We start from the raw sequence: 18,406 nt of genomic DNA, 5'->3' as shown, positions 1-18,406 counted from the left end.
TCTTCTCGCGAGACTTCTGAGCGTCCATCTTGCTTCTGTCCCTGACAGATTCTTCTGTCGGGGTCACTGGGGCGGGAAGATTGCTGTGTGAACGCTACCTGACAATGCTGTCCCGGGTGGTACTTTCTGCCGCTGCCGCAGCAGGTGAGAGGTACACACCCTGGTCCTGGATAGCAGAGTGATCGTAAAACGAGGCGTCTGTGGTTGCTTGGAGCGGGTGGGAGGAAAGGGCGTGAAGAAAAGCGCAGTGAGACTTGGGGCCGAGGAAGAGACAAACCAGATTTCATCGTGACCTTGCTAACCTACGCTTTGTAATTTTGTAGCCCCCTCTCTGAAGAACGCAGCCCTCCTCGGTCCAGGGTAAGTGTGAGGGATGTAATATCTCCTTTGGTTCTTGCTTTATCACCTCATTTCACTTCTGGGTTAATCTGCCTTTAGCTTTAGGCCAGTAATTACCTTTGTTTTGGTTATATTGGAACGCTTAACGTCTCGTTTACGTGTGATCCTGTAACTGCCTGAAACACCATTGTATCATCTAATAGTCGAGGTTAAGAGAAAAAGTAATGTGTTCTAACTAAACTGTTTAGAAACTGCTTTTGGTGTCTCCTAAGCCCCGCCCCTCTCCCTTGTGACCTTCAGCTAGACAGAGCTGCCGCAGCCTGTATCGGGGTTACTAGATTGCATACCCAAGGGCAAGTTTTGTTAAATAAAAAAATGAAACGTGTAGTTTTTAATCTGTCTCCCAGATTCCAAATTTTACTGTCATATCAGAGAAATTATTCAGTGTTTCAGCAAATATTTATCTTGCACCTCCATAACCAAAGATAAATAAATGAGTATGGATAAGTACCTACCTTCACATAGCAGAGGAGATAGCTATGGAGTAGTTTACAATGAGGACTCCGAAGCTGAGAGTAAACTTGGCTCCTCTACTTAACAAGCTGTGGGACCTTAATTTCTCCATAGGCAAAATAGATATAATAGTACGTTATGGATTATGAGAATTAAGGGACGTTCCTGGGAACTCTAAAAACAGTGCTTGGTACATAATATGTGCTTATTATGTGCTTAATGTTAGAACCTGTTACTAATATTATGTCATAAAACGTGTCAGTTTTCTTTGTAATTTCTTTTTACTTCCGGACTTCATCCTAAATCTTGCAAGATTTGATAACAGTCCTGTGTCTTGAAAAGGTGGTTTAGGTTTATCTGTAGTTAAATAAAGTAAGACTCATTGGTTGCTTCCAACATTTCAAAGAAGAAAGATTCCATACAGACAAACAACTCTTTGTAGCATAGGTAATAAATACATGTATAAGATGTGAGGAACATCCTTTTTTTCTCATTCACATTTCTCTAATGCATTCATAAGGCACTTCTTTCTTCTTATATCCAGACCCTGACCATTCTTTCACTACCACTACTACTGGAGTATGAACCACCATTACATTTCACCTAAGCTATTTCAGTTGTCTCCTATCTAGTCTCCTTGAATTTATATTCTTTTCCCATTACAGGCCATTCTCACAGGAGTCACAGGGATTATGTCCTTTCCCCACCCTTCCCTTGCAAGACCCTCCAGAGCTGCCTGTCCCACTTGAAATAAAATCCAAACTTAAAATAACCCAGAAGGTTCAACATGAGTTGACCCCATCCTACCTCTTGATTTGTCTTCTTACCTTCTGTTTTTAGCTCATTCTCAGCCATACTGATGTTCTTGCCATTCTTCCAAAAACTGCCAAGCTTATTGTTGCCTCAGGATCTTTATACTTGCTGATCTCTCTTTTCCCGGTCATTAGCTCAGATGTCACCTAATCTCTCCCAAAAAAGCCTCTCTCCCCACGACCCATTGCTCCTTAGCCCTTTCCCTTCCTAATTTACATGGAATTTACAGTTGTCTGAAATTGTGTGTGTGTGTGTATATACATTCTCACACTCCAAACCCCCACTAGAATGTCTAAGGCTGAGACTTTGCTTATTGTTATACTGTTGGTGCCTAACATAAGTAGAGAGTCTGTAAGTGTTTTGTTGAATGAATAAATGTTGGCCCACAGTTGGAGAAGCCTTTGTAAAGGATATATTTGAGATATTCTAAAGGCTGGTGGGTCTTGGCAATCCTTAAGGGAAAGGCATACCAAGTAGAAGCAGCATCAGGCAGTCTTTTTTATTTTGAAAACTGTGCACGTTAAGTCTCTTCATTCGTGTCTGACTCTGCAACCCCATGGACTGTAGCACACCAGGCTCTGTCCGTGGGATTGTCCAGGCAAGAATACTGGAGTCGGTTGCTGTTCCCTCCTTCAGGGGACCTTCCTGACCCAGGGATCACACCTAGGTCTCCTGCACTGCAGGCAGATTCATTACCATCTGAGCCACCAAAGAAAGCTGTCAGTTCAGTTCAGTTGCTCAGTCATGTCCGACTCTTTGCCATGGACTGCAGCACGCCAGGACTCCCTGTCCATCACCAACTCCCAGAGTTTACTCAAACTCATGTCTCGAGTCGGTGGTGCCATCCAACCATCTTGTTCTCTGTCATTCCCTTCTGCCCTCAATCTTTCCCAGCATCATGGTCTTTAAATGAGTCAGTTCTTTGCATCAGGTGGCCAAAGTATAGGAGTTTCAGCTTCAACATCAATCCTTCCATTGAATATTCAGGACTGATTTCCTTTAGGATGGAGTGGTTGGATCTCCATGCAGTCCAAGGGACTCTCAAGAGTCTTCTCCAACACCACAGTTTAAAAGCATCAATTCTTTGGCACTCAGCTTTCTTTATAGTCCAACTCTCACATCCCTACATGACCACTGGAAAAACCATAACCTTGACTAGATGGACCTTTGTTGGCAAAGTAATGTCTCTGCTTTTTAATATGCTGTCTAGGTTGATCATAACTTTTCTTCCAAGGAGCAAGCATCTTTTAATTTCATGGCTACAATCACCATCTGCGTGATTTTGGAGCCCAGAAAAATAAAGTCAGCCAATGTTTCCCCATCTATTTGCTGTGAAGTGATGGGACCAGATGTCATGATCTCAGCCTTCTGAATGTTGAGCTTTAAGCCAACTTTTTCACTCTCCTCTTTCACTTTCATCAAGAGGCTCGTTAGTTCTTCTTCACTTTCTGCCATAAATGTGGTGTCATCTGCATATCTGAGGTTATTGGTATTTCTCCTGGCAATCTTGAGTCCAGCTTGTGCTTTATCCAGCCCAGTGTTTCAAATAATGTACTCTGCATAGAAGTTAAATAAGCAGGGTGACAATATACAGCCTTGACTTACTCCTTTTCCTATTTGGAACCAGTCTGTTGTTCCATGTCCAGTTCTAACTGTTGCTTCCTGACCTGCATACAAATTTCTCAAGAGGCAGATCAGGTGATCTGGTATTCCCATCTCCTTCAAAATTTTCCACAGTTTGTGGTGATCCACACAGTCAAAGGCTTTGGCATAGTCAATAAAACAGAAATAGATGTTTTTCTGGAACTCTCTTGCTTTTTCAACGATCCAGCAGATGTTGGCAGTTTGATCTTTGTTCCTTTTCTAAAACCAGGTTGAACATGTGGGAAAGCTGTAAGTAGTTGCATATGGCTGGAAAGTAGGAGAATGAAGGAAGAGGAGGCTATAAAACTTAACAGGTGCTGAATCATGTATACTGTATTAAGTACTTTGTTTACTATGGCCAGAAGAGAGCCTGTTGGAGAGTTTTAAAGTCACATTTGTATTTTAAAAATTTTAAAAGCAGCAGTGAGGGACTGGGTTGAAGGGGTATTTGAAGAGAAGCCAAGAGACCAGGTTTTGATTGTTAGCTTTCTTAGGCAAGAGTAGCTGAGGGCTTGAACTAAGGCAGCCAGTTAGGGAGAGGATTTGTGTCCAACTATTGTGAAGTCAAGTGGGCCTTAGGAAGCATCACTATGAACAAAGCTACTGGAGATGATGGAATTCCAGTTGAGCTATTTCCAATCCTGAAAGATGACGCTGTGAAAGTGCTGCACTCAATATGCCAGCAAATTTGGAATACTCAGCAGTGGCCACAGGACTGGAAAAGGTCAGTTTTCATTCCAGTCCCAAAGAAAGGCAATGCCAAAGACACTCAAACTACCACACAATTGCACTCATCTCACATGCTAGTAAAGTAATGCTCAAAATTCTCCAAGCCGGGCTTTAACAATACATGAACCATGAACTTCCAGATGTTCAAGCTGGATTTAGAAAAGGCAGAGGAACCAGAGATCAAATTGCCAACATTGGTGGATCATCAAAAAAGCAAGAGAGTTCCAGAAAAACATCTGTTTCTGCTTTATTGACTAAAGCCTTTGACTGTGTGGATCACAATAAACTGTGGAAAATTCTGAAAGAGATGGGCATACCAGACCACCTGACCTGCCTCTTGAGAAACCTGTATGCAGGTCAGGAAGCAACAGTTAGAACTGGACATGGAACAACAGACTGGTTCCAAATAGGAAAAGGAGTACGTCAAGGTGGTATATTGTCACCCTGCTTATTTAACTTCTATGCAGAGTACATCATGAGAAACGCTGGGCTGGAAGAAGCACAAGCTGGAATCAAGATTGCCAGGAGAAATATCAATAACCTCAGATATGCAGATGACACCACCCTTATGGCAGAAAGTGAAGAAGAACTAACGAGCCTCTTGATGAAAGTGAAAGAGGACAGTGAAAAAGTTGGCTTAAAGCTCAACATTCAGAAAACGAAGATCATGGCATCTGGTCCCATCACTTCATGGGAGATAGATGGGGAAACTGTGGAAACAGTGTCAGACTTTATTTTTTGGGGCTCCAAAATCACTGCAGATGGTGATTGCAGCCATGAAATTAAAAGACGCTTACTCCTTGGAAGAAAAGTTATAACTAACCTAGACAGCATATTAAAAAGCAGAGACATTACTTTGCCAACAAAGGTCCATCTAGTCAAGGCTATGGTTTTTCCAGTGGTCATGTATGGATGTGAGAGTTGAACTATAAAGAAAGCTGAGCACCGAAGAATTGATGCTTTTGAACTGTGGTGATGGAGAAGACTCTTGAGAGTCCCTTGGACTGCAAGGAGATCCAACCAGTCCATCCTAAAAGAGATCAGTCCTGGGTGTTCAATGGAAGGACTAATGTTGAAGTTGAAGCTCCGGTACTCTGGCCATCTGATGCAAAGAGCTGACTCATTTGAAAAGACCCTGATGCTGGGAATGATTGAGAGCAGGAGGAGAAGGGGACGACAGAGGATGAGATGTTTGGATGGCATAACCGACTCGATGGACATGGGTTTGGATAGACTCCAGGAGCTGGTGATGGACAGGGAGACCTGATGTTTTGTGGTTCATGGGGTCGCAAAGAGTCGGACATGACTGAGCAACTGAACTGAACTGAATTGAAAGCAAGTTCTTTTTTAAAAAAATTATTTATTTTTAAATGAAACAAAAGATGAATATTTTAATGATAAAAGGTAAAATTCACAATAAAGCAAGTTCTTTAGTGCTGTGATTTAAATCTGTACTCAGCCGGGGGCAGTTTTGTTCTCCAGGGGACTTGTGACAGTGTCTAGGGATGTGTTTGGTTGTCAGCACTGGGTAGGAGGAAGGATGCTACTGGCACCTGGCATATAAAGGATGCTGCTAATTACAGTGCACAGAACAGCTCTCCACGCAAAGAATTGTCAGTTGTCCAAAATGTTGATAATGCTGAGGTTGAGAAACCCTGATTTTCCTAAGAATCTCGAGCATGACTCTAGGATTCCAAAAGTCAGTATGGTAGCTCATAATACATTAGGAAGCAGCAATAATATTTGGAAGACAAGCAATGAACCATAGTCAGTGAAATAATATAAACTCTTACATTGCAAGGAGTCAAGAGATAGAATGGGGAGGTGAGGAACAAAATCATACTGATAATCTGAAAGAGACTAAACTTGACAGCAGATATGAAAAGACTGGAGGATATTATTTCATCAGAATCTTAATAAGACACCAGTATGCTATAACTGTTAATCTTAAGTTACTTTAAGACCGGAATAGTTGGCAAATTCATGATAACAGTACAGTAGTTAAAACCCAATAATAGCAATAGCAAGTTCTCAGTATGTGTTTGTAGAATGAATGGATTGGTCAAGCTGTACTTAGAGTATCATGTTCAGTTCTGTATACTTCATTTTTTTAAACAAAATCAGATTGCTGCTTGTAATGGACAATCAGGTTTGTGAAGGAACTGAGATGTTTATTTAACCCAGATACATGGGTGTTATCTTACAAAATAAATGAATAAAATTAGAACTAATCAATAGAAGTTTTAAGGATGTACGTAGCAGTTCAAAGGATGAACATAGAGATATCCAACACTGCAAAAGCCTGTTTCACTTAGTGGTTGTTTAGCACCCCATCACAGAATATTCAGAATGGTCAAAGTTCTTGCCATCAGGGAGCTCACAACACGGTAGCTATGTAATAACTAACCATTTACATAAAACAACATACGCTGAGCACCATTCAATATACTTTACTTTTTTAACTCAGTTAATCCTCACAACAACCTTCTAAGGTCATATTCTTTGTTTTACTTTACTTAGAGAAATCACAGATTACAAAAGTGTAAATTAGAATTTGAACCCAAATAGCCTGGCTGCAGAGTCTGTGTTCTTACATATTTTAGTGCTGGTAATAGATGTGTAAGGTGCTAGACAGATTATCTATGAGATTTAACAGAGGAATTCTAGTATTAGGTAGAAGATTACATAAAGCTTTAAGTAAGTTGTTTCCCCTTGTCACAGCTAATTATTGGACCCTGGCCTTCCTGTTCTTGGTTTGTTCTCTCTCCATCAGGACAGGGGGAAACTACCTTAATCCTCATCCCTATCCATTCTTTCTACAATTGTTCATATGTTGTGTTCTCTTTAAAGAATAAGCTTTAAATTTGTATAATTCCTACCTATAGGGTATTGCAGGCAACGAGGATCTTTCACACAGGGCAGCCAAGTCTTGCCCCTGTACCACCTCTTCCTGAACATGGAGGAAAAGTTCGTTTTGGGCTGATCCCTGAGGAATTCTTCCAGTTCCTTTATCCTAAAACTGGTGTAACAGGTGAGCATTTGCCCAGTGTTTGATAGTATGTTTGGATGCTCTGGTTTATGTTAATCTAGAATTTTAGTGGCTTCTTACCTTTTCCACATACACCAGAAAAATCAAGTCAGCTGTTTTCAAAAGTAGAGTGTGGGAGTGATTCAGTGTAACAATTGATTTGATTGCTTTAACTTGTCTTTGGAGTAATTTTGTTGGGGATTTTAACTTGATTTTATAGCATTGTCTCTATTTGTTGATACACCAAATTTATTGAATGCCTGCCCTATCCTAGGCACTGTTCTAGGCATACAGTGGTGAACTAAAGTACCTGCCATCATGGAACATTCTTTTGTAGGATAGACAATAAAGAAATAAGAGTAACTGGGGAATTTTTGGCAATCCGGTGGTTAGAACTCGTGCTTTCACAGCAGGGGCCCAGTTTCAATCCCTGATTGGACAACTAAGATCCCTCAAGCCATGTGGAGTGCCCCCCCCCAAAAAAAAAGAATAACCATAAAATATACATTTCAGATGGAAAGAACTATGGATAAAAAAAGCCAGGTAAGGCAATAGAGACTATGTACTGTATGTATAATTGTGTGTGTGATTATGAAAAAAGAACTGGACCGGACTTACCAGTTTTTTCCTTTTAAAAAGGTCTAAACTGTCCTGAAATCTTTCATTTTTGTAACGCCATATGCTTTCACTTTATTTAATCCGTAAAACAGTTCTATGAAGACATTTTTATTACCCAGAAGAACTAGAAGACAACTTGCTGAGGTTTATTCTCTCTTTAGTGACTGAGTAGTACTTAAACATGGGTCCTCCAGTTCAGTTTAGTGTACTTTTATTATACACGCTGCTTCTCTTGCTGTATCCAAATATAGCTATGACTGTGAAACACTGGATATCAAAGATTTTTTTTTAATCTCTCCAAGGAATGACCTAAAATAGCTTTTCCATAATTAAAATTGTGAGAAACATCAGATCTCCATAGGTGATAAAAATGCTACATGTGATAGGCCTTTTTTTTTTTTTAATAAATTCACATTTAAAATGTATACACTGAAGGCAGGTGTTTTTTTTTAAGTGAACTGTGTAAACTTTGTGTGGGAAACTGGGTAAAACACATTTGAGAATGTAACCCTTTTATTCTTATAGTATGTCCTAACATCCTTTGGTACTTGTATTGCATAGAAACACTGTAAACTGCTTCCCCTAAAGACCTGTCTTAAATCCTGCATAGCATCTTGTGAGTCACAGAGGAAAATCCTAAAAGGTACATGATGGTTTGTATCCTTTCAGAATTCATGACCTGGTTAAAGAAAAAGATGGCCATAATAGAAGCCTTATAATAAGGTACTACAGGAAGTGAAAGTCCTGTTACTTAGGTCTTTTACTTATATGTTGCTTTATAATTGTGTCTCTTTTGTTTTAATTGTTTATTACCAGTGTCAGATTCACATTGAGTAAATCGGCAAGAGTGGATAAATTTTATTCTGACCAGTGTCCCCCACTTAATAAATAGTGTATTTTGCTACACAAATTATTCTCAAAGTAACTTGACATTTTTATAAACTATTTCCCGTTTGTTAAGCAGTTGTACTAGACACTATATACATTGTTTTTCAGTTACATCAATTCTGTGAAGAAGGTACTATTCCCACTTGACAGTTCAGGAAACTAAGCTCAGAGATCTTCTGTATTGTCCAGCGTTGCTAAATTGCAAAGTCAGATTTCCCTAAGTCCAGATTATCGTCCTTTCAGTTGTACCTTACTGGTTCTCATATAGGCTTTGATCTTTGAATCTGATTATTTAAAATCATTATTAACTTTGCTTAACTGGATACATGTATATATATGGCCTATTCCCTTCTCTGTTCACTTGAAACTATTACACTGTTGTAAATTGACAATCAGTTCAGTTCAGTCTCTCAGTCGTGTCCAACTCTTTGCAACCCCATGAATCGCAGCACGCAAGGCCTCCCTGTCTATCACCAGCTCCTGGAGTTCACTCAAACTCATGTCCATTGAGTCAGTGATGCCATCCAGCCATCTCATCCTCTGTCGTCCCCTTCTCCTCCTGCCCCCAATCCCTCCCAGCATCAGAGTCTTTTCCAGTGAGTCAACTCTTCGCATGAGGTGGCCAAAGTACTGGAGTTTCAGCTTTAGCATCAGGCCTTCCAATGAACACCCAGGACTGATCTCCTTTAGGATGGACTGGTTGGATCTCCTTGCAGTCCAAGGGACTCTCAAGAGTCTTCTCCAGCACCACAGTTCAAAAGCATCAATTCTTCGGCACTCAGTTTTCTTCACAGTCCAACTCTCATCCATACATGACCACTGGAAAAACCATAGCCTTGACTAGATGGACCTTTGTTGGCAAAGTAATATCTCTGCTTTTCAATATGCTATCTAGGTTGGTCATAACTTTTCTTCCAAGGAGTAAGCGTCTTTTAATTTCATGGCTTCAGTCACCATCTGCAGTGATTTTGGAGCCCAAAAAAATAAAGTCTGACACTGTTTCCACTGTTTCCCCATCCATTTCCCATGAAGTGATGGGACCAGATGCCATGATCTTAGTTTTCTGAATGTTGAGCTAAGTTTAAGCCAACTTTTTCACTCTCCTTTCACTTTCATCAAGAGGCTTTTTAGTTCCTCTTCACTTTCTGCCATAAGGATGGTGTTATCTGCATATCTGAGGGTATTGATATTTCTCCCAGCAATCTTGATTCCAGCTTGTGCTTCTTCCTATACCCCAATACAAAATAAAAAGTTTTAAAAAAGAATAAAATAGGAAAAAAAATTATAGCATATCTATCATAAAATAACTTTTTCTTCCTTTTAGGACCCTATGTGCTTGGAACTGGGCTTATCTTATATTTACTCTCCAAAGAAATATACGTGATAACTCCAGAGACCTTCTCTGCCATATCAACAATAGGGTTCCTTGTCTATATAGTTAAAAAATATGGTGCTTCTGTTGGGGAATTTGCTGATAAACTCAATGAGGTAAGACCCATAAATCTTATTTCCTGTTTTAGACAGTACTAGAAACATCAAAGATATCAAGTGATAGGAACAAAGGATATAAAAATGAATCTAATTATAATGATTTCAATATAAATGTTAATTACTAATTTGAGATAAATTTTTTAAAACTACCAGACTTTCTCCAGCTTTTCCGTTGTTTTGTTCTTTCAGCAAGATACTGCATAGCTACTGTGAGCAACTCTTGTTAAGTATTTGTGCAGTTCTTGTGTGTGGGTGTTTTCACATGTGAAGAAGTATAAAGTGAATCTTTTTATTACCCTAGATACCTTCACTGATCTTTGTTGTAAATATCATAATTGCAGCAAAAAATTGCCCAACTGGAAGAGGTGAAACAGGCGTCCATCAAACAAATCCAGGATGCTATTGATATGGAGAAGTCACAGCAGGCACTGGTTCAAAAGCGCCATTACCTTTTTGATGTTCAAAGGGTAGGTTTCAGAACTTTCTCAGAGGAGTGAAATTACTCATTTGTGTATATTTAAAACAAAAATTTACAATCATATGAAGGTTGTATAGTTTGAGCATATTTTACTTGGAAAAAGGAGTATTTGGGTGGGGATTGACTGTTAAAGCTATTTAGATATCTACGACTCCTCAAGTGGATAAATAATTAGAATTATTACTCTAAAACTAGAGAGAATAAAAAGTATAAAAGAACATATTTTTAAATCCACACAGAAAGCCAGTTTAAAAATGACATTCACTGTAAAATACAGTAGGTAAAATACATGCTATGCATTTCAAACATGCATGTTATAAGAAAGTCTTAAAATAGGATCCCTAGAGATACTTGGCACATTATGTTTGAAATCCTCAGAAATCTATTCATGCATAGGTTACAGCCGGAGAATTCTTCCTGCATCATAACTAATATGTCACACAAAACCTGGCTTTTGAACATGTAGCTTTTTGTAAGAATCAAATGATAGTGATTAAAATTTTTATTTATTCATGAAATACTTAATAGATATATTTTAAGTGTGGACACTGGTCAAGGCAGGGTGCTAGGATTACAGCAGAGAACAAAACCAAGTCTGCTTTCTTGGTGCCTATTTAGCCAAGGGTTGAGAGAAGGAAAAGAAAAAAATAATAATAAGCAGATATGAATGTCAACTTGTGTGAAGTACCTGTAGAATAATGAACTTATGTTAAAGGAAAAGAAATTTTAGAAGGAGGGAGTTAACTGTTTTGTTCAGCAGTTTAGAAAAGCTTCTGATGTGATATTTGAACCTGATGTCTGAGGAAATAGTATTGCAGACAGAGGGAAGAACAATCACAAGGGCCCTAACCCTGGAAGCTTACTTGATATAGACAAAGGAAAGTAAGAAGGCCAACGTAGCTGAAGTAGAATGGGTGAGGATGAAGGTAAGAGGAAGCAAGGCAGAGAGTGGCCAAGGGCTGGATCATATGAAGTCTCATAGGCTTCTGTGAGAACTTTGACTTGTACTTAGGATGAGAGAAAGTCATTGAATCTTTTAGGCAGAGGAGTGATATGATCTCACTGATGTTTTAAAGAGTCACTCTGATGGCCTTGTTGTAAATAGCCTTCAGTCTTGCGTGTGTTGGTTTGAAATGCCTGTGAATTAGCCAAATAAGAGTTATTAGATACAAGAGTCTGGAATCACCGGGGAGAATTTGGAAATCATGAGCTTACAAGTGGCACTTAACAGCTGTAAGACCAGAACAAGAAGGAAAATAACTGGTGGAAACAAGGATTAATTTGTAGTTGCCCTGCTTAATGGTCAAGTAATAAAGGGCCTAAGAATTTGGCATCGGATTTAGCAGTATGAAGGTTGGAGACCTTGGTTAAGGGCTGTTTTAGTGAAGTGGTTGGAATAAATTAAAGGAAAAAAATGGAAGAGGAGAATTGGAGTCTGGGTGTAAATCACTGTCAGAATTGTGAAGGAGTTAGAATATTGTTGGGCAAAGAAATTAGTAGCTCGGAGGAGAGGATTTAGTAACCAAAAGATTTTTTAAACGATAGAAAGTATAATTACATGTTAGGATCTGATAGAAATTAGTAGAGAGAAAATTTGATGCAAGAAAGGGGTATGCATAGGGAGGAATTTGCTAGAGCAGTGTCCTTCGGTAGGGCTAGAGGGCTTGGCGTACGCAGGTGGAAGGGTTGGCTTCAGGAGCATCAGCAGTTCCATAGTTAAAGGAAGGCAAAGTATGTATGGGTTGAGGTAGATTAGCTGATAGAGTGGTACAAGTTTGTGAAGTTCTTTGTTTCCTTTTTCTCAGTGAAATAGGAAGTTAGGTCATTTGCTGAACAGGAAAGTAGTCAAGGCAGTATTTGAGATTTGAGGAGAAAGAAGATAGGGCCTACTTGAGCTTAATATGTCAAACCTTTATACTTAACAGGGAGATGTATAAAGATTCTCATTACAGGCTAGAAAATGACAATATCCCTGTTGCTTTATTGATTATTATTCTGGATACAGTAGCTAATATTAGAGAAGAAAAAGAAATAAGAGGTATAAAAACTAGAAATGAAACCTTAAGAAAAAGACAACATGAAAAACAATACAATACCTTTGGAAAGACAAGATGTTTCCAATAAGACAACAAAATCCAGAAACTTGGGTAGTGATGGATGTTAACTAAACTCATTCTGGTGATCCTTTCACAATATATACAAATACCAAATCATTGTGTTTGTGTACCTGAAATTAATATAATATTGTATATCAATTATACCTCAGTTTTCAAAAACCCAGGAAACTATAGGAGGAAAAATTGTTAAGTTAATCTCATTTTTAAAAATTTAAATTTTGCATGTAGAAATTACCATAAACCAAAGTTAGAGATAAAAGGACACTTGCATTCCATGTGATACAAAAGGGTAGTTACCTTAGGATAGACCAACATTCCAGTAGAAAACTAGGCATAGGACATGAACAATTTATAAAGATATAAGTAAATGTAAATGACTTCTAAGTATATAAATTTTCTCCTTATATAACAACAATTAAAATTGATCATTTTTTTCTGCCTATCAGAATAGCAGAAAGTAAAGATTTTATAAACACTGTTGATCAGGCTGTTTGTGTTGCTGATGAAAGAATGGAGCAGTACAACTTTTCTGTAGAATTTGACAATGTTAATCACAATTTAAAATGGATCTTTAAGAGCATGGGTTTTGTAGCCTGACCCCTCATATTCAGGCCTTGGCTTCATAATTCAATGACCCTGTAACGTTAGACAGATTCCTTGGTTTCTGCCTCAGTTTTCCTCACTGTAAAATGAATATAGTAACTATCCTATGGTGTGATTTTAAGATTTAATTGAATGGACACAGTGTTTAGAAGATAGTAGATACTCAACAGATGTTAGCTATTATTTAACCCAGCAGATATTCAGACATAAATGCAAAGATGTAAACTGCAATATGTAGTTGAAAGAATTAGAAGCAACCTAATCTGTTAATAGAGCTTAGTTAAATAAATTATGTGTTGTGAGACACAAAAATAGTAGAATCCAATATAAGTTTTAAAACTGAGATGGGTCTATATGTCATAACCAGTAAAAGTGATGTTTATGTGTGTACAATATGTATGTTTGTTTATTAAGTATTTCTGGGAGAAAATACAAGAAATATAGGAAGATGATAGCCTATGAGGGGGCTGGAGAGGGCTTAATTTTTTACTGTATATACTTTTAAATATATTTTTACTATATGCTGTTAGATTTTCTTTTAACCCGATAGATGTATTACCTGTTCATATTAAACAAATGAACTTTGCATAAAATACAGTTAAGTGGTAGCTGTTCTAAGAGGCAGAATCCTCAGAATGGAAGTAATCCTTTGTGCAAGCAATTTTTCATCACTTCTTAATTTTGCTTCAGAATAACATTGCTATGGCCTTGGAGGTTACTTACCGGGAACGGCTGCATAGAGTATACAGGGAGGTAAAGAATCGCCTGGACTATCACATCTCTGTGCAGAATATGATGCGTCAGAAGGAACAAGAGCACATGATAAACTGGGTGGAGAAGCGTGTGGTGCAGAGCATCTCTGCACAGCAGGTACATGATGTTTCAAAGCTTCTGGAGTTGTATTGATAACTCTGATAGTATAGGGATAGCTGGCAGGGAGTCTTTAGCCTAGCAATAATGGGATAGCCCTGGTTCGTTTTTCTGGTTAGTGGTAACCTAGAAAGTGCTGCACAACTGCCATGGTAGGTTTCCTCCTTCCTCAGAGTTTGGTTACCAAAGAATTCTCACTCATAGTGGAAAGATCATTGAGAACACTTGTTATGGCCCACTTATGTTCAGGTTCCATCATCTGGGAAACATTAACCAACATCAGTTCAGTTCAATCGCTCAGTCATGTCCGACTCTTTGCGACCCCATGAATCACAGCACGCCAGGCCTCCCTGTCCGTCACCAACTCCCGGAGTTCACTCAGACTCACATCCATCGAGTCGGTGATACCATCCAGCCATCTCATCCTCTGTCGTCCCTTTCTCCTCCTGCCCCCAATCCCTCCCAGCATCAGAGTCTTTTCCAGTGAGATGGCCAAAGTACTGGAGTTTCAGCTTTAGCATCAGGCCTTCCAATCAACACCCAGGACTGATCTCCTTTAGGATGGACTGGTTGAATCTCCTTGCAGTCCAGGGGTCTCTCAAGAGTCTTCTCCAGCACCACAGTTCAAAAGCATCAATTTTTCGGCACTCAGCTTTCTTCACAGTCCAACTCTCAACATCCATACATGAGCACTGGAAAAACCATAGCCTTGACTAGATGGACCTTTGTTGGCGAAGTAATATCTCTGCTTTTCAATATGCTATATAGGTTGGTCTTAACTTTTCTTCCAAGGAGCAAGCATCTTTTAATTTCATGGCTTCAGTCACCATCTGCAGTGATTTTGGAGCCCAAAAAAATAAAGTCAGCCAATGTTTCCACTGTCTCCCCATCCATTTCCCATGAAGTGATGGGACCAAATGCCATGGTCTTAGTTTTCTGAATGTTGAGCTTTAAGCCAACTTTTTCATTCTCCTCTTTGACTTTCATCAAGAGGCTTTTTAGTTCTTCTTCACTTTCTGCCATAAGGGTGGTGTCATCTGCATATCTGACCAACATACTTCTCTGTGAAACAAAAACTGGGCAAGTCTATTTCTGAGCCTCTTCCATTTTCTAATTCTGTGATGTCCATTCCATTTCCTCTCCTCAGCTGCTAAATTCATTGAACTTTAACAGAATGTTTTCTATTTTCATCTATTTATTTATTTTTATTTACTTGTTTATCACTTGATTTCTTCTTTCCCAAATAAAGAGTATACTTAGGCATTTCTGGTCACTTTCAGCATAACCATGCAGGGCTAGAGAAAAACAGGGTCTATCAATATTTAATGAATTGGTTTTTTAAATTACATGTTTTTATATAGAAGTGATATACTTATTTAAGAAATTTGGAAAGTACAAAAGAGACAAGAATTATTTTTATTCTTAACATTGTTTATTACTAATGTTTGTTAGGTTGGTCCTTTTCAAGCAACTATTAGCTGTAAAATATAACATCAGTGGCACATGATTACAGGATTATCTAGCTTCAACCTCTAGACAGGTTTCACTCATAAAAGCTATGAGCCAGGGCACTTTAACTACTCCCTGGTTTTGCTTTATTAAATAATTGATTATCCCCTTTGTAAAGCTGGAATCAAGATTGCTGGGCGAAATATCAGTAACTTCAGATATACAGATGACACCACCCTTATGGCAGAAAACAAGGAACTAAAGAGCCTCTTGATGAAAGTGAAAGAGGAGAGTGAAAAAGTTGGCTTAAAACTCAACATTCATAAAACGAAGATCATGGCATCCGGTCCCATCACTTCATGGCAAATAGACAGGGAAGCAATGAAAACAGTGACAGACTTTATTTTCCTGGGCTCCAAAATCACCTCAGATGGTGACTATAGCCATGAAATTAAAAGACGTTTGCTCCTTGAAAGAAAAGCAATGACAAACCTAGACAGCATATTAAAAAACAAAGACATTACTTTGCCAACAAAGGTCCGTATAGTCAAAGCTATTGTTTTTCCAGTAGTTATGTATGGATGTGAGAGTTGGACTATAAAAGAAGCTGAGCGCCAAAGAATTGATGATTTTGAACTGTGATGTTGGAGAATCCAACTCTCGAGAGTCCCTTGGACTGCAAAGAGACCAAACCAGTCAATCCTAAAGGAAATCTGTCCTGATTATTCCTTGTAAGGACTGAAGCTGAAGCCCCAGTATTTTGGCCACCTGATGCAAAGACCTGATTCATTAGAAAAGACCCTGATGTTGGGAAAGATTGAAGGCAGGAGGTGAAGGGGACGACAGAGGATGATCTTTAAGCCAGTAATTCATCTTGAGATTCTTTAGTAACCTTAGTATCTTATAGGAGGTATCTTTTAGAATGACTGTTATTAGACAAGGTGATTAGACAAGGTCTAACCAGCTTTCTCTTTCCTTATCACAGGAGAAGGAAACAATCGCCAAGTGCATTGCAGATCTAAAGCTGCTCGCAAAGAAGGCTCAAGCTCAGCCAGTTATGTAAACACATCTATCCCTATTAAGACAGCTAGAAACAGTTGACTGACTAAATGGAAACCGGTCAATGTGATAAAATCTTTCTGTATTGCTATCTACTGAAGTTACAGTTTACCTTTCCTATAAATGAAAAGTTTTGAGTCTGATACAATGAAAGAATTGAAACAATCTGTTGGCCAGTAAGATCTTTCTCTAATTCATCTTGCTGTACATTTTGAGTTGTCCTGTGACCACTTTTAAATAAGCATTTTCTTTGAATAAAATTTGGTACCTGGCTAAAAATTGTCAAAGTTATAGTTTAAATTTGTAATTAATTCAGCCATCTTAACAATAAAGTGACAATTGAAACAAAGTTTTTCAAGATGCATAATTTTCTGAAATACTATTTCAACATTTATTGGTAAAAATTAAAGATGTCACTGAACTGATAATCTTATTTATATAATTATTAATGGTAAGCTATTTCTTGCTGCTAGGTTATGGGGAATCTAAAGCTTTTCAATATTCTTAAAATGGCTAAAGGAAATCATATATCATTGACTTTATTTTTGCTTTAGTAGTATTTCTGTAGAAAATACTATGGGCTCAAATGTGTCATAAAATTACTCTCAAGAATCCAACAGATAGAAAATTCTGCCTTTCCATAGCTTTGTCTGCATTTAATTCTCATACTTTTATAAGGATTTACTTGTGAACAAATGGATAAAACAATCATTTAGGTCAGTATTGACTAATATATTCATCTTCTATAGAAATCAGATTGACATCATTATTAAGATGTTGCGTAAAGGAGAGTTTACTAGGGTCAGTAGGTATTCCAAATTATTCATTAAACGAAAAATTGCTAAGCACTATCCTACAATGGTCACACAGAGATAAAAAGTTCCTACCGCAAGGTATTAATCTGCTGGACAGGCAGAATATATGATACGGTACAGATTTTAGTACAAAATGTTTTGAGCGTCCCATTTCAGGTAGTCTAAATAGCCTCATCGCTTTACTTGTGTATAACTATCAGTCAGAAGCACAGCTACTAGGACATGTGTTTATATTTAAGAGATTTGACTTTATGCTCTCGTGGGAGCTGGTTAAGCAGTCTCTGTAAGCTCTTAATCTTTGTTTCTAATGAAGGAGCTTGACATGCATGGAGCGGGCATTTAAGAAGGGAAGATAGATGTGAAGTGGGAGAGGGTAGGAACAAGTGGAAACTACAAGCACAGACTGAAACCCTTGTCCATTTTTATTACCTCTGATCTTCATGGTATGATGGTCCTGCAAAACCCGAGGCCCTTCCTAATCCTGGTTCAAAGGTTAGAGAAGCTTAAGGATGACCCAAGGAGAGAAGTTGGGAAGTTAGAGCCCTGCCTGCTAATACTGCTGGATCAACAGATCAGCAGCAACGTGGATAAGCCACAAAGTAGTTCCTGCTTGGCACCTGCAAAGGCAGCCAGGCATGAGGCAGTCAGCCCTCAAGCCAGTCACTTCAGACAAAAGAGCTTCACCTGGGACTCCTTAGAAGGCCACTGGATCCGAGTAGAGACTGACAGTGTGCCCCATAGTTTCCAGAACCAGGCAGTGACATCCTGTATTCACACAGCACTGCAACATGCTGTGGGTAAGCAACACGATGTTCTGCCACCTGGACATTATTATAGTGGCCAGCTGTAGAGCACATGCTGCTCCTTTTGGACAAGAATGTGCTAGAAGAGTTTGTTTATCTATGTGCAAGGACTGGGGTGTCACAACCCAAAGTGAAGCCAGTCAGGAGTG

General features: G+C 38.7%; 1 protein-coding gene across 1 annotated transcript; it reads left to right on the top strand.

Moving 5' to 3' along the window:
• Positions 1–4: 4 nt before the first annotated feature.
• ATP5PB (ATP synthase peripheral stalk-membrane subunit b) lies at positions 5–16,988 on the top strand. The gene is made up of 7 exons (XM_027536196.1): positions 5–144; positions 324–360; positions 6,924–7,069; positions 9,897–10,060; positions 10,405–10,530; positions 13,952–14,131; positions 16,566–16,988. The coding sequence occupies exons 1-7, from the start codon at positions 105–107 to the stop codon at positions 16,641–16,643; spliced, it is 771 nt and encodes a 256-aa protein (XP_027391997.1). The 5' UTR covers positions 5–104; the 3' UTR covers positions 16,644–16,988.
• Positions 16,989–18,406: the final 1,418 nt, after the last annotated feature.

Source organism: Bos indicus x Bos taurus, chromosome 3 (genome assembly GCF_003369695.1).
Source record: "Bos indicus x Bos taurus breed Angus x Brahman F1 hybrid chromosome 3, Bos_hybrid_MaternalHap_v2.0, whole genome shotgun sequence".
Classification (NCBI taxonomy): Eukaryota; Metazoa; Chordata; class Mammalia; order Artiodactyla; family Bovidae; genus Bos; species Bos indicus x Bos taurus.
This window is presented reverse-complemented; position numbering and strand designations above follow the sequence as displayed.

Coding starts and splice junctions, on each gene's coding strand:
- ATP5PB (XM_027536196.1), top strand. CDS start 105: ATGCTGTCCCGGGTGGTACTTTCTGCCGCTGCCGCAGCAG. Junction 361..6,923: donor GCAGCCCTCCTCGGTCCAGG/GTAAGTGTGAGG, acceptor TCCTACCTATAG/GGTATTGCAGGCAACGAGGA. Junction 10,531..13,951: donor ACCTTTTTGATGTTCAAAGG/GTAGGTTTCAGA, acceptor ATTTTGCTTCAG/AATAACATTGCTATGGCCTT.